This window comes from Alosa sapidissima, chromosome 14, assembly GCF_018492685.1.
Source record: "Alosa sapidissima isolate fAloSap1 chromosome 14, fAloSap1.pri, whole genome shotgun sequence".
Classification (NCBI taxonomy): domain Eukaryota; kingdom Metazoa; phylum Chordata; class Actinopteri; order Clupeiformes; family Clupeidae; genus Alosa; species Alosa sapidissima.
In genome coordinates this window covers 405001-420895 of record NC_055970.1, presented here as the reverse complement: position 1 = coordinate 420895, position 15895 = coordinate 405001, and the positions used below count along the sequence as shown (strand labels likewise).

General features: G+C 46.6%; 1 protein-coding gene across 1 annotated transcript in view; it reads right to left on the bottom strand.

Annotated features, from left to right (window-relative positions):
- Positions 1–2422: 2422 nt before the first annotated feature.
- Positions 2423–15895, bottom strand: part of adamts18 (ADAM metallopeptidase with thrombospondin type 1 motif, 18) — a 71342-nt gene continuing 57869 nt past the window's right edge. Inside the window, exons 19-23 of the mRNA XM_042060700.1 lie at positions 10627–10831; positions 8514–8708; positions 5236–5499; positions 4203–4389; positions 2423–3319 (exon numbers count right to left, since the gene is read on the bottom strand). Coding sequence (XP_041916634.1) covers positions 3201–3319; positions 4203–4389; positions 5236–5499; positions 8514–8708; positions 10627–10831 — 970 coding nt within the window. The 3' untranslated portion in view covers positions 2423–3200. The remainder of the gene's footprint in view (positions 3320–4202; positions 4390–5235; positions 5500–8513; positions 8709–10626; positions 10832–15895) is intronic.

The following is a 15895-nucleotide window of genomic DNA, read 5'->3' as shown; positions in this document are numbered from 1 at the left end:
AATCAGATACACACAACCAATCTCAATATTTATGACTCCACGCTGAACAATGTTCAACTCATACGCACTTGCATGGAAAGTTTAATAGCTTAACTCAGGGGTCTCAAACTCCCGGCCCGCGGGCCAGATTTGGCCCAATTCCGGCCCGCGGCCTATTTCAAAATAATAATGTCAATCGGCCCTTGAGGGTATTTTTAATTGCGACAAACAACGAAACTGATTAAAATAGACGATAGATCCAAGTACGGTAACAAATCTCATTTGTACTACTCTCCTCCACTAGTTGCTAGGCATCCAGAGCTTCATTCAAGCCCAAAATCGCTGCACACAGTTTTCAGGAAATACAGGGCTACACAGCCTACAGCGAGAAACATTAAAACGTGCATTTGTTTGTAATGACACGGAAGCGATGCAGGCCATAGTTTTGCACAAATTGAAGCAGAAATAGACCTACACCAAATGTTGAAAAAACGTTCACGTTTGATGAAGTCTTGGGTAGGCTATGCTATTCACCTATTCTGATTCTGAAGGAGAATATCTGCCTTTTGGAGATATTAGGGCCTATGATCGATCGTCTATTGACAGTGATAGTCACGGTGCGTCTGTGAATGGAGGTGCGTGCTTATTTCCATGCTTATTTCGACCCTTTGCCCAACATAGCTGGAGGTGACAGTGGTAATCGTGATGATGTCCGTAATGGACGTGGTACAGACAGCTCTGAAGAACTACAAAGTCACCCGCGATAGGAACTGATTTGACCAGGCTACTTTATTGTAGACCTATAATAACGGTTTGTGGAACAGGCTAGTAATAGTTTACTATTGTTACATCTTAGGCCTACTGTTTTCCTGTTAATTTGTTATTTGGGTAATATGACAAAAATAAAGTAAACCTGCTCAAATAGTTCAACATCCAGTATTTACTGAAAGGTGCATAATTTGAAGTGCTTACTATCCAGTGGCAAATTAGATGAGTAAATTTACCCCCTTCATAAACTTTTGTTTATACTCAAAGATTTTTACATTTACAGTAGGACTTTATCTCTGACCACTTTCAAGCCATGGCCTTTTGAAATTTTGATATGCCAGGTTTAAATAAGTTATGAGAGGAAAATATTTTTATTTGGTGTGAAACACACACATACCAGTTTTTATGCTTTTTTTTTTTTTTTTTTTTGCTTTTTTCATAATTTGTATTTATATTTATTTTATCATTATTTTATAGCACAGGTGTCTAAAAATAGATAAAAAACTTGCACTTTCTGTTTGCAGTTTTGTATTTGAAAATACAGTATTTGAAAAACATTGCATTTTAGGAAATAGCCATTCATTTTTGTATTATTCTTTAACACTGACGCGGCCCTCCAATCAGATGACGTTAGCAGAAGTGGCCCCCTGCTCATTTGAGTTTGAGACCCCTGGCTTAACTCATAATTTTTGAGGAACAGTCAGGAGAGTGCTGTGTGACTCTGTAAAGTTATTCCTAGCCCCGTGAGTTGTGCTCCTGAGGCCTATGACAGCAAGTCAGAGATTGCGGGTGAAGCATCCATATTGCGCGCTGTTACAGCGATTCCGAATGCAAACCCTCTGACTGCGAAATCAGTAATTGCGCGGCAGGAGACGAGGCCAGGTAGACATTTCCACACACGCATGAATGCTAACAAGCCTGCTAGCTTCTGAGAGTGCAAGGCCACAAAGAGGTTGAAGAGCACCACAGCAATACAACCTCAGCAACACAACCACAGCAACACAACCACAGCAACACAACCACAGCGTGTGTGTTTGCCATTTCGTTTTCCTTCTCTGAGAGAGAGAGAGTCTGTTCCTCTCTCATCATCCATGCTCCTCTCTTTCTCTACTCTCCTTTTTTCATTCGCTCTTTTCCTCTGTCAATCTCTTTTTCTTTCTCACTCACTCACACACATAGACACAAACTCACACACACACCAGGCTGGCCTTGAGAGACTAATTGGCCCCTGTAAAGCGGTGGAGTCTTCTCCTGGAGACCCCCTACCTCCATCCCCCAGCATGACCCCTGAGCTCTCCCCAGGACCACACACACATTAACGGGTGAGACCTCGGCTCCTCTTCCTCACCCCTCTCCTCTCCGCGTTCACCTCCACCCGGCCACCTCCTCTCGGTCCCTGTAGGGGAGCGCTTTGCTAACTGCTTGTTTTTTATCTTCCACTCTGTAACTCCCTCCAGCTACTCTGCCCCCCCCCCCCCCCCCCCCCCACACACACACACACACACACCTCCCCCTGTCCTCCCACAGAGATGACACTCTCATTAGATGAAGACATTATATGGAGGTTGTGTGACCAGGTGGCAATCAGTGACCTCACACATCCCCAGGAGAGGGATTATTTGATACCTCGACATGATTGTAAAAATGAGGCAAACAGAAAGGGTCCAGTCCTATGTGCTGGCTCAGAGGATCGAAGGAGGACCCACATTTGTTTAGTTTGTTAAGGATTCCAAAGGCCAGGGAAATGTTTCTTACTCTAAACAAAAATTACACAACATGACAAACATATAGAAATGGGTCACTGAAGCGTACCTCGCTATCATTAAAAAAGCACCAGCAATGGAAGAACATTAGGTAAACCAGGTGGCATTAGTGCATCCATGAATCCATACTGCTAAGACATGATTTGATAATAAGTTCCCAACACGTACCAGACATAGGCTACAGTACATCAGACATGCACAATCACACGGGAAACAGAATAACTTAAAAATTAAAAATGTCCTGCTGTATACAGGCTCATTTAAATATACATGTACGTGTATATAAAACGGAGTTGATACACAGATGTCCTCAGGAGTTCTCAAAAAGACTTAAAAGTGAATGCTCAAAATAAAACACAAAGACAAAAAAAAAATAAAACACAAGAAGCATCCACTTGAGATCAGTTTTGCCAAGAGAAGATGGAAGATGGAAGGGGCATTGTCCCTGCACTGTTTCTTTCTCATCCGTTCTTCTCACCATCAAGTACTCCAAGAAGGCAAAGACTGCATTGCCTCCATGATCTGTGTCAACGACTGAGCCAACCTCTCAACTCCATAGCGTTCATCCATAACATCCATCAATTGCGTCATCCATTTTGAATCGACAAGACAAGGGTCTGTGGATAGGAGTCTGTGTGGAGCTACTCATGGGAAATTGAGTTTTTTTGTGTATTGGTGACGTTTTCACAATCACTGTTTTTTCATGGAGCAGGACTTGCAACACTGCTCCCCGTAGAACTTGTGATTGCATACGCCATGTTGAGGAACCAAGTGGCACCAGCCAAAGAAGTCCAAGCAAGGCTTCTCCTCTGGAAGATAACGAGGAGAAAGATGAGGGGGTACTCACCATCACTGAGGTAAATCTGCAGTTCAGTATCTAGACATCTAGACATAAAGAGCTCAAATGGAAGACCTCTGACATATACTTATATTCAGCCCAACTCCCAAGTAGTTTACACATCTTATAAAGCTTGATGGTCTTGTGGGCCCCCATCACCGACTTCAAGGCAACGCTGCTACTGTCGACTTCAAGGCACCTAACCCTTGCCTTACCCTAGTGCCTTCCAGGCAGCACTGCATTGAAGTCGACAGTGGGGGCTCAAAAGACCATACACCTCTAATAAAACTCATATACAAGAAAACTCATCAGTATTGATGGCAGCACCATTTTCCAACTCTGAGGTGAGTTCACCGTTCCAGTCTACAGGCAGATCTCACAGAGCTCTAGAAACTCTCCTAGCGCTAGTAACAACTCTACCCCTCAACAACCTTTTATAGACCCAGCTCTTTTGAGAGCACATACTCTCTTAACACAACTGATAACCTATCACACTTAATGTGCACTTTGCATGCACTTCCTCTCTCTCCCTTCGACCCATTTTGTCTACCTCCGTGGGCTTAACCTCGACTCAGAACTGTCATCGTCTGGTTTGTTTGTTTGTTATGCGAGGTAGTATTAATTGTTTGTTTGTTTGTTATGCGAGGTAGTATTAATTGTTGCACTAGTGTTGCACTATTCACACTTCCTGTACCTTGATTGTTTTCTCTTTTGTAAGTCACTTTCAACAAAAGGGGCAGCTAAATAAATACATGTACATACAGTAAATGTAAATATAAATATTAAAAAAAAACAACATACAACTAACCACACAACACAATCCTCACACACATGGCTCAGCTAGTAGCCCATACCTTTCCGCGGAGGACCGGGCAGTGGGGCAGCTGGAGCAGGAGCTGGGGCTGGAGCAGGGCAGAAGTGCGTGTTGCAGGCCCTGGAGCTCACTGGCCTCTGGTGGGCCAGACAGCCGGCCGCGGGGCGACCCTGCCGCAGACACTGGGTGGTGCGCGTCTGCACCCCTCCGCCACAGGACACGGAACACTGCAAGAGACAGACAGAGAGCAAAAGGGAGATCATGTTAAGGAAGTGAGATAGCAGGTGAGCTTTAGAGTAACTAACACATTGACATGCCCCCCCCCCCCCCCCCATGCATATATTCTAGACTTGGGGCCTGGTAATCAGTCCCACTTTTACCCCCAGTTGGATGCCCCTGGACATTGAACATACATACATACATAGATGGATAGATAGATAGATAGATAGATAGATAGATGGATAGGTAGATGGATAGATAGATAGACAGATAGGAGGGAGAAAGAGAACGAAAAATAAGATGGAGATGGAGCAGATATAAGTAGACAGAATAAGTAGAGAGGAAGGCAGAGAGGGCAAGGACTTGTATGAAGACAGACACAGTGGTTTCATTTTGCATCAGAGGACACAAGGAGGAAGAAGAGACTTCACAGGCATCCTGCACTTGTGACAGAGTCACCCGCCTGACAGCCAGACGCCACAGGATAAAGGGGGATCAGGGCGAGAGAGAGAGAGAGAGAGAGAGACTGTTTTCATCATGTTTGACTCCCTGCTTCAAGCGTCTTTTAGATGTGTACAGTTATGTCTGTGATGACAGTGTATGTGCAAGTGGTAGCTGTTTTACTACTAACACACATACACAGACAAGCACACACACTCAAACTGGAAAATAGAGACACACATATGCAAACACACTCACACACACACACACACAAACAGAGAAAGAGAGAGAGAGAGAGAATCACATACACACATGAAAACACAAACCTAAAGCACAGCATAGCACTCACACACACACACACACACACACACGCTAACACACACACAGACACGTCTACCATCCCCACTCCGTACCTGCTGCCAGGGTGAAGAGTACCAGCCAAGCACCACGGCACTGGGTGTCCGTCCCGGAGCGTGATGAGGAGGCTGGAGCTGAGGCTGGAGCTGTGGAGGGGGCTGTGGGCATGGCCCTCGGCTGCAGGGCTGCTGGAGCTCGGCAGGGGGTTTGGGCAGGTTCCGGCACCTCCTGATAGGGAACTCCACGTAGCCCCCTCTGAAGTCGCGCTCCCCGCAGCGAAGCTCACGCCGGCGCAGACCCGTCCCACACGACGCCGAGCACTGAGGGGGGGAGATGAGATCGACACACACACACACACACACACACACACACACACACACACACACACACACACACACACACACACACACACACAAACAGCGACCAGAGGAAATGAGAAATCAGACTCTGCCTCCTGATACACAATTCAAACACAAACATAATATTGCATATTATAACATAAAATATTGCAAATCACTCACCGCAGCAGTAACACACACTGTATACACACACACACACATTACTCATCCAAGCAGACATACACACATTCACTCAGACACACACATCAAACATCTCAGCAGCATCACACACATTTTATACACTTGCACACACACACACACACACACACACACACACACACAGAGACACACACACACAGACAGACACAGACATAAACACAAATCATGTACACACGGACATCAGACATCTGCTTAATCTCCAGCCTTCGCCTCCACCCCTCCCCCTCCCCCTGGGCAGAGTGCATGCTACAAGGTCACCACCATGTTATCACCATGACAACAACTTCTATCATAGCAGAGCTGCATGTGACACTGCTGTTTGCTGTTACAGCTAATCCCTTAATTATTCATACACACACACACACACACACACACATATACATATATATATATATATATATATATATATATATATATGTGTGTGTGTGTGTGTGTGTGTGTGTGTGTGTGTGTGTGTGTGTGTGCTACATGTACATTGTGTTGTCAGTGCAGAGGTAGGCTACTGTGATTTGTAGTGATTGGGCCGAGACCGCCTATGCCGAGTCCGAGACAAGACCGAGTCTTTGAAGGGTCGAGACCGAGTCGAGACCGAGTCCGTTGGTTTTCAAATACAGTCGAGTCCGAGTTAAGACCGAGTCTTTGAGGAAGCAAGTCCGAGTCGAGACCGAGTCCTTTAGGAGTCGAGACCAAGACCATAAAAACATGTCAGTTTTCATATGATTTAATATCACCCCAATTAATAAGTATACAGTTAGGCCCAGGCTTGGAATTTCACCATTTTAGGGGCAAGGCCACTTGGCCTTCAGTTGGGCATATTTAGTGGGGGGCACAAAGGCCACATGTCAGGGCACCAAGGCCAAAGTTAACTATACAGTAGTAGGCTATAAAAATAATCAAAGTTGTATTTAGCCTATTCACAGCAGTAGACCTGAATCACTGTATGAAACATTACAAATACATGAAACATGACATATTACATAGAACTGTAAACCATCTGATCATCTAATATTTAGATGTCTAGGCTATATTTAATATTTATATTTATTTTATATTTGGCCTGTTATGGAATCATGTATTGAACAATTTAAGCACAGCTCAGCTTTAAGAAACTGATGCAACCTAGATGCATGCTTAGCATTTTCATTAAGCACATGATCATAAAGCACATGATCATTAAGACTCCTTTCACAAACTCTTACTCAGCTGTATATCCTCTGATTTTAATATTTACCTATATCTAGGCAATATTTGTAACATTTATTTTGTATTTGGCCTGTTATGAAATCATGAAGAACGATTTAAACACATTTTGAAACCTAAAGACCAAAGTTGGAGACATGAATGTAGACCTTGCTGCAGATTAATTTTTTTAATTTAACCGGAATACTCTGGAACGGCTTACTGTACAGGGGACTGCTTTACACCTTTGTGTTCGGTAAGGTCTGCTGTTTATTCTGATATATGGTTTGTCATGTGCTGAACGAAGGGTTTGTGAAGTATTCCACCGAGATGAATGCGTAGGGAGATGGGTGTAGCACCTTATGTAGACGTTATGATTAAATGTAATTATATTATTTACTTTTCTCACGAACCGTTCACCACAGCAATTAGCGGCTAACATTGTTTAAAAGCTGAGAAAAAGCTCTTTCATGTGATGTGATACATGTGCCTGTGTGATGAGTCGGCTTAGCGATTGCGAGTATTTCAACTGAGAAGAATGGGTGAATTTGGACGCACTTTCTGTCTTGCCATGCGCTGTCATTTTCTCCACTGTGTAAGACTGAATTAGTTTGCGCTGTGATGCTAAGATTATTTTAACAGGCTATATGCTAAATAAAAATCGCTATTAAACGGACGCAAAGCAGAATATTGAAAGAAGGGGGCACCAAGGCCAACGCAAGGGGCAAAGACGTGGCCGCCGTGAAATTTCATTTTGATTTTTTTTATATATGAACATAAAAAAATGCGCTGGTCTCGAGGACTCGGTCTGAAATTACGAGTCCTTCTCCTCCCACTGTGGTCCGAGACCGAGTCAAGACCGAGTCTTTGAAGGAACAAGTCCAAGTCGAGTCCGAGAAAGCAGAAATCGGTCTCGAGACCGGACTCGAGTACTACATCACTAGTGATTTGCTCATTTAGCATGTAGATTGTGCATCAGTGCAGAGGTAGGCTACTGTGATTTGCTCATTTAGCATGTAGATTGTGCATCAGGGGTGCAGAGGTGTTGGAGCTTGGTGTTCTGCAATATTTCATTAATGTCTTGTGCATAAATTGTATGTGTGTGTGTGTGTGTATGCGTGCGTGCGTGTGTGCGTGCGTGCGTGCGCGTGTGCGTGTGTTTGTGTGTGTGTGTATCAGCACTGCTGGTGGGTGGTGCAGTAGGAGGTGTGTGATGGCATGCTGTGTGGCTGTCTAGACAGGAGCTTGGGGAGCGCTCTGATCACATCAGCATGAGTTTTGCAAAAGAGATAAAGAGTGTGAGTGGGTGTGTGTCAGGGTGTGTGTATGTGTGTGCATGTGGTCTGTGTGTGTGTGTGTGTGTGTGTGTGTGTGTATGTGTGTGTGTGTGTGTGTGTGTGTATAAGTGTAGGTTTCTGTGGTTGGTCTCCTGTGGATATTCTGTATGAATTCTGATATTTGTGTCTCTGAGTTCATTTAAGTGTCAGTGTTAGTGTTCCAGGGTTAGTGTCTCTCTCTCTGTATGTGTGTGTGTGTGTGTATGTCTCTCTCTGTATGTGTATGTGTGTGTACATGTTTGAGTGTGGCAGTGTCCGTACCTCGCCCCAGGCGGTGGTGACCCACTGTAGACGGTCATTCTTGGGGCAGCGGGCGAGGACACACGTCTCCTGAGCTTTGGGCTTGTGGTGCAGCTTGCACATGCTGTCCGGCACCACCACTGCCCTGGCCCCAGGGTCCGCGCTGCGGCAGAAGACGCTGCGCTTGTGCACTCCGCGCCCACACGTCTTCGAGCACTGCCCGCACAAAACCAGAGAAGAGAGAGAGAGGGGGGGGGGGGGGCGAGAAAGACAAAAGTTAGAGAGAAAAGATGATTTAAGTTGAGGTTTGAAGGACACGTACAGAAAGGAAGTCACTCACAGTGAAAGAGAATAACAGTGAGAGTCAAACAGACCGAGAAAAGAGACAGACAGACAGACAGACGGGCAGGCAGGACTACAGAGCAATAGAGTTGATGGAGAGAAGAGAGAAGAGGCAAATGGAACGAGGGGGGTAACGTGAGCAGAAGAAAGGGAGAAAGAAATAGCACAAGAAGAGAGAGAAGAAGAGAGTGAGAAACAGAGAAGAGAGGAGAATAGAGAGAAAATAAGTAGCTCCGCAGCGTATTTGCCTGGACTCGGTAAAGGTCAAACTGTAGTCATCCTCAGCCGTCACGGTTCGCAGTGTGTACTGTCAGTCTGCACTGCCTCTGAACTCACTGACGGAGAGTGACAGCAGCAGAGATGCTTTGAAGCACGCTCGCTTCACAAAGCTGTTTACCAAACGCCGGGGCCTTCACATGTCAAAAATACCGCCAGACATACGATAGGGCCCGCTAATCAGTACCAGATAACACAGCCAGCTTTTCAATTCATTTACTAAAAGGAACAATTATGGCACACTGCCTCTTCTTCATGTGCCTGAGGAGAAACTTGGGAAAAAGTGGCTCATTAATGCTATTTCCATTTTCTGCCATAAAATGTGGCTTCGTTTTATCATATAAAAGGCAGTAAATTATTAATGTTGCCGAGGTCTGTGTGCCTATCACCACAAACGACTGAAGCCAGTTGGCCTTTCATGTCTTGCAGCCTCAGTTAAAATTCTCTGGATTGGAGCGGTCTTACTGCATTTCACCAGTAGAGGGCAGGGTAGTGTTGCCATTAGTAATGCAAACAAGACCATGACACTTGAGCAGTCAACTCCTCACCTCTCTCATTTTCACTGTAGTCCTGAAGTCACTAAAATGCCCACATTGTTCTCCTCTTGTTATGTTTGACAAGAAGTCAGAATGAGTTGCTCACTGACATCTAGCAATTTAGTAGTAACTTTCAACATATTATACACATCAATCCAAGTGTGTGCTTGTTGGCAAACCCACCATGATAATGTTACCAGGAACCCAGTTGAACAAGCAAAGTCCTGTAATCCCAGCCCTGTAAGATGGGGGCTGAATTTGGTGGTTCAAAGCCACACTTGACCTGATTGTCAAATGTGATAAAACAGACCCAGTCGGTGAGTTCATTATCCTTTGGATTTAGATAGTTGGGGTCTGCACTGTGACAGCTGTTGCTGATCTGTTTAATTACCTGCTAGTTTGCCAAACACCCCCCTATATGACAGTTACAGTGCAAGTAAGTGGGAGTAAGGGCGAACAATGACTTTGAGAAGTTCTATTTTTGAGTCCAAATGTGCATCAAATTAAAGTGTGTACTTATCTCAATGAAGTGCAGATGTAAGTTGTAGCGCTATAAACCACCACAAGCCCTCGTGCCATAAGCAACGAGAATAAGGAAGAATGACATGGGAAATACAGAGGGGATGGAATAGGGGATAGAAGGGTAAAGATATGGAACAGTCTAATGAGATCTAATACTTCACAATGGGTTGTTTATCATGATTTGATCTGCTTTGATGCTTTTGTGATGTCTCACACTGGCCTATTTAATCTGCTCATCTTCCTTTGCTTTGTAGAGCTTTCCAGTCTTCCAGTGTGGTGTTTTTGTCCATGCATATTGCTGTGACTTGATGCTTCAGAACTTTGATGTTGTATTGGTCCTGCATGGTCCTGCATAGTCCTAAATGATATGCCATTAAAGAGCTAGAGAGAGGGGGTGGGGGGGCAGAAAAGAGACATGAACATGATTGACCTCCATAGGTCTACTGAAGCCGCCTCACCTGTGACCAGGAACCTGTGCCCCACTCCGGGGGGCAGGTGTGGGTGTTGCAGGGCTGCACTTGGGCGGGGGCCATCACAGGGCAGAGCGAGTGGGGGGCAACCTCGTCCCGCTGGTAGGTGACCTTCCTCATGCATCGGATGTGCCGCGTCTGCTGCCCGCCCCCACACGTGCGGCTGCAGGCTCCCCATTTGCCAGTCGTCCAGCTGTCAGAGGAAGGAGGGAGAGCCGATTGGTTAAGAGACACGTCATGTCATAACCCCACTGCACTATGGGTTGTAATCATACTGGGATGATCAGAGTGACTGAGTGAAGACAGAAGAAAGGTCTTATGGAAATAGACTCCACAAGGCTGGCACAACTACAGAGACAGACTCATACAGGCCATTCAGGACCTACATGTCAACTGTTCTGTTTCAGAGGAACACACACACACACACACAAACAGACACACACACACACACACACACACACACACACACTCACACACACACACACTCATTCAAAGTGCAGTGGCCAAAGCCGCCCTAAACCGCAGTTATGTGCCGATGCTGAGCATTCATCTCCTGAGGCGACCTCATTGGTCTGGCCTCTCCGTATGGCACAGGGGTCTAATCAGCGCACCACAGCACTCCTGACTGCTGCTGCTGCTGCCAACACTGCTGCATCGTTTATTTTGGGAGAGAACAGCCACTCCACCCTCTCTTAGAGGACCCACAGGACACACAAGCACACATACACACACACACACACACAAATCATGTTCTCTCGCTCTCTCACACACTCTCTCTATCTTTATCTAGCTCTCTCTCTCTCTCTCTCTCTCTATTTATCTAACCATGTCTCTGTTATTTCTTTCAGATATGGATATCAAGTATCCGTTGAGGCGTAAGGCCGAGCATCAGGAGAGCATCACTGAGGATGGAGGCCTAGCGTCAGGACAACATCACCAGGAACAGAGGCCTAGCTGCTCTGACAGCACCCATATCATGAACCCCTGGTCTCCAATGCTCCCTCCTGGGCAACACCTTTGTTTCCACAAGTGGTTTGAAGTTGAACTTGGAGCACCTCAGTCCCATGGCGTGGATGTTCATCTGCATGGGAGATCCAGGGCCCCGGTGTCTGTGTCTGTGCTCTCTCTCTCTCTGTGCCTCTCACAATAGAGATTAGCATTCCGTCACAAAGACATCACTCTCGCCGCCTCCAAACCCCCTCACGGTTCCCAAACCAAATCAAACAGAGTCCAAGTCCAAGCCAATCGGCCAGCAAGTTTGCCCACCCAAACTCCGCTCCTCTATGCTCCCCTGCACCCAGAGCACCTCCTCTATGCTCCCCTGCACCCAAACTCCGCTCCTCTATGCTCCCCTGCACCCAGAGCACCTCCTCTATGCTCCCCTGCACCCAGAGCACCCCTGTACCCTTATTCTGCTACTTCAGCAGCACCTGTGCCCCTCCCCCTACCTATTCTTACCCCATTCTGCCCCCCCCCCCCCCCCCCCTTTGTCATGAAACCTGCCCACTCTAATTTCCCTGCCTCCAGATAGCTGTGGCATTTGCTGATGTGGGAGCCGGTCTTGGCCCGGGGATAAAGTCTACAGCGAGATTGGAGAGCAGCAGTGAGAGTCACAGCCAGTGAACACTGGAGTGATGGACAACTGACTCTGGATCCCTCCATCAATGCCAGAATCCTCCTCCACCTCCTCTTCTCTTTCTCTCTCTCTCTCTCTCCCTACAGACCTGTCCTCATTCCCTCACTCAGAACTCCAAACTGCCATTCATCCTTTCTTTTATTCACCCAGAGAAATATGAACCATCTATCACAGGAGAGAACGGGAAGAAAGAAATGTGTGTTTTTTTGGTATTTCTTTCTCTGTCTCTCGCTCCGTTCATTGCCACATAATAACAATGTGTTTGCCTGGGCAGAGGGCAGTGGGCAGTACTTCGCTGCAAACCAGTATTGGCTCAGCGCGGCAGTCCTGTATTTCTGGAGTCTTTCAATAACTTGCATATTCCAAGCCATACAATTACACATGGGAGAAAAAAAAAAAGAACATGAAATGCCAGGGATATTGAGGGGATTGTGGAGTGGACGGCGCGCATTGCCTGATTCCACCTTACTCTGTGGGCTCTTGCTCATGTTACAGCCCTAAACAAAGCATCCTAAGGCTCAGTGCTCACTCAAGCCAAGAGCCTCTGAGGCTGTGTGTGTAATCTTAGCTTCTGCTAGCAAGATGTTGAGGCAACAAACCAAAGTTAGCACATACTTTAGGGAAAAACATTTAGGATTTCTTTGAGTGGTTTCATGGTTTTAGGGAATGAATGCAAGATGTAGTCAACAACATATTTTCTTGTGAAAGTTTACACTGCTGGTTACCGTAATCGTAAACGCTCAGAGTTTACACTGCTGGTCACCGTAATTGTGAACGTTCAAAGTTTACACTGCTGGTCACCATAATCGTGAACGCTCAAAGTTTACACTGCTGGTCACCATAATCGTGAACGCTCACTGCTAAGAGGCGGCAGCTTTTCAAGTACAGTGTTGTTAAATGACTGTGAGCCAGACTGAAATATGCTTGACTGCTGCCTGCATGTGCAAAGCCTGTTCAGCAGGCCCTCAAAGAAGAGTGGCTTCACAGCTGTGCAAAATACACACAACCAAATAAATACAAAAATGAAAATAAAAAAAATCAACTGACACTGCCAGAAATAGAAAAAAAAATGGAAGAGTAGAGAGATGAAGAGTAATGAGATGAGGGAGAGAGATAGAGAGAGAGGGAGAGAGAGAGAGAGGGAGAGAGAGAGAGAGAGAGAGAGAGAGAGAGAGAGAGAGAGAGAGACCAGTATGGGCACTGTGAAACTATTTAAGGCGTTCAAACATTCAAACATTTATCTTTTGCGGTGACATTTCTGGACAGGCAGATAGAGAGGCCTGGTGCTTGTTTGAAGCACCATGCTCCCCCCCCACCCTCTCTCTCTCTCTCTCTCTCTCTCTCTCTCTCCTCACCCCATCCCCTAAAGCGCTGCACAGAAGCCTCAGCTAAGGCTCCAGCTCTACCTCTACCTCTGGCTTGGGCACTGGGCCTCGCCGGGCTGTGTGTATGTGTGTGCGTGCTCCGTTTGGGCGGGACCCAAGCCCAGGGACCGGAGGAGGGCCAGCGCAGGCCCGGACTTGGGGGATTCCTGGCTGGCCAACGCAGAGCCTCTCCCTGGGGGAATCCCTCTCGCTACAATAAAACATGGACAGGCCTGTCAGCGCCGCACAGATTTGCTGGAAAGATAAGCAGTGTGTTCTTCTTTTCTTCTCTTCTCTTTTCTTTTTGTTGATTTCCTCCTCCTCACGTTCTTCCCCCTCTCCCTGTCTAGCTGGTTTTTGAATGTGTTCCCACAAGATCTTCTGGAAGTGTTTGTAAAAGCTTTTTTTTTATTTATTCCCCACTCAAATCATTCATTTTTCCCTCCGTTCTTCTTTTCTTTGGTAGATCCATAAATCGAAACACATAATCAGACGGGGATGTGGGGGAACTTTTTTGGTATGCTGCGTCGGGGGGGAAATAGCCGGTCTTATCTTGAATTTATGAAAGTGATGTCATTCTATATGTCAGGCAGAAGCCTGCACAGGGGGTGGAAACGGATCATTAGTGATTGTGCGATTTAAGGCCTCTCTTCTGGAACTAAGTTATGCCCCAGATTACCGGCAAAGAAATCCTTCTCAAGTGGTGGGAACCTCAGCGAATGGGATGGGGGGCATCTAGCATGTAGAGATGGGGAACTGATGCCTGAGGGCACTGGGAGAGTGGACTACTTCAGCCCTGTCTGCACGACCTCCTGTGTACCATGGGTGTTGTGTGTGTGTGTGTGTGTGTAACTGTGGACGTGTTTTTGTTGGCAGCCATGAGTTTATGTGTCTGTTTATGTATTTTGTGTGTGTGTGTGTGTGTGTGTGTGTGTGTTCATTTGTCTGTGTGCGTCTGTACTGTATATATGTATATGTGTGACTCTCTCTGTGTATGTGTGTGGTGTGTGTGTGTGTGTGTGTGTGTGTGTGTGTGTTTGTCTGTGTGCGTCTGTACTGTATATATGTATATGTGTGACTCTCTCTCTTTGTGTGTGTGTGTGTGTGTGTGGTTGGGGGTAGGTGGTGGTGGTGGTGGTGGTAGGGTGATGAAGTACAAGAAAGGCCAGGAATGATGGTGTGTTTGGGACTCTGGATGCTAATCTCACTGGTAATCAAACTCCTCCACTTAGCGTTCTGCTCAGAGAGACAGACAGAGGAGGAGGGGAAGCGAGCGTTCTCACACACACACCCACACACACACACACACACACACACACACACAGGGAGGGGAAGCGAGCATTCTCTGGCCGTCAGAGAGTGGAGGTCGGACGACAGCACAGTGGCCGCCATAGCAGCTAAATCCCCATCCCGGCAGCTGTGTCCCATTCCGCCAGGCCAGCGCTTTGTTTTCAATTACGCGCTGCTATTGGACGATTTGTCAGGCTTTGGACGGGACAGGGCGAGCGGGCCTAGGCTTGTTGTGCAGAGGAAGCGGGTCATCTGGACCTGATTTCCCACAATCCCGCTCAGCCAGCATCACTCACACCTCCCCACGTTCCTGACTGGGGCGTTTCACACACACACACACACCCACACACACACACACACTCACACACACACACACACACACACACACACACACACACACACTCAGCCGACAGCAACAGACGAGAGAATTGGACACTGGGTCAATGAGAGAGAGAGAGAGAGAGAGAGAGAGAGAGAGAGATGGAAAAGTGAGAAAAAGAATGCTAAATATTCAGGGAAGGAGAGAGAGAAACACTGACAAAGGAGGAAAAGAGGAAACAGCACAATGACAAGAGAAAAGGAAAGGGACAAGACAGAGTGAATGAGAGAGGGATATAATGGAAAAGAGCAAGACATTGAAAAGACAGTGAGAGAGAGAAAGAGAGAGGGAGAGAGAGAGAGAGAGAGAGAGAGAGATGGAAACAGCAAGAGAAACGCTTGCTTGCAGTCTGCGTGTCGGGGCAGGCTCCCTTTCCTAACTGGCGTCAGGCACCGTGGGCCTGTCGGCTTCACTGCCGGCCTAGAAAGCAGTACTGGAGAAAAGAAAGCAAAAAACGCAGGGCTCTTAATCTGCCATCACTCCCAGCGGACTGGTGGATGGCCGTCAGAGTCGGAGCTCAGCTCACCCCTGGCCCATCGGATCAGCCCCAACCACGAGCATACGAGCAGTCTGTGGTCAGTGGTGGCT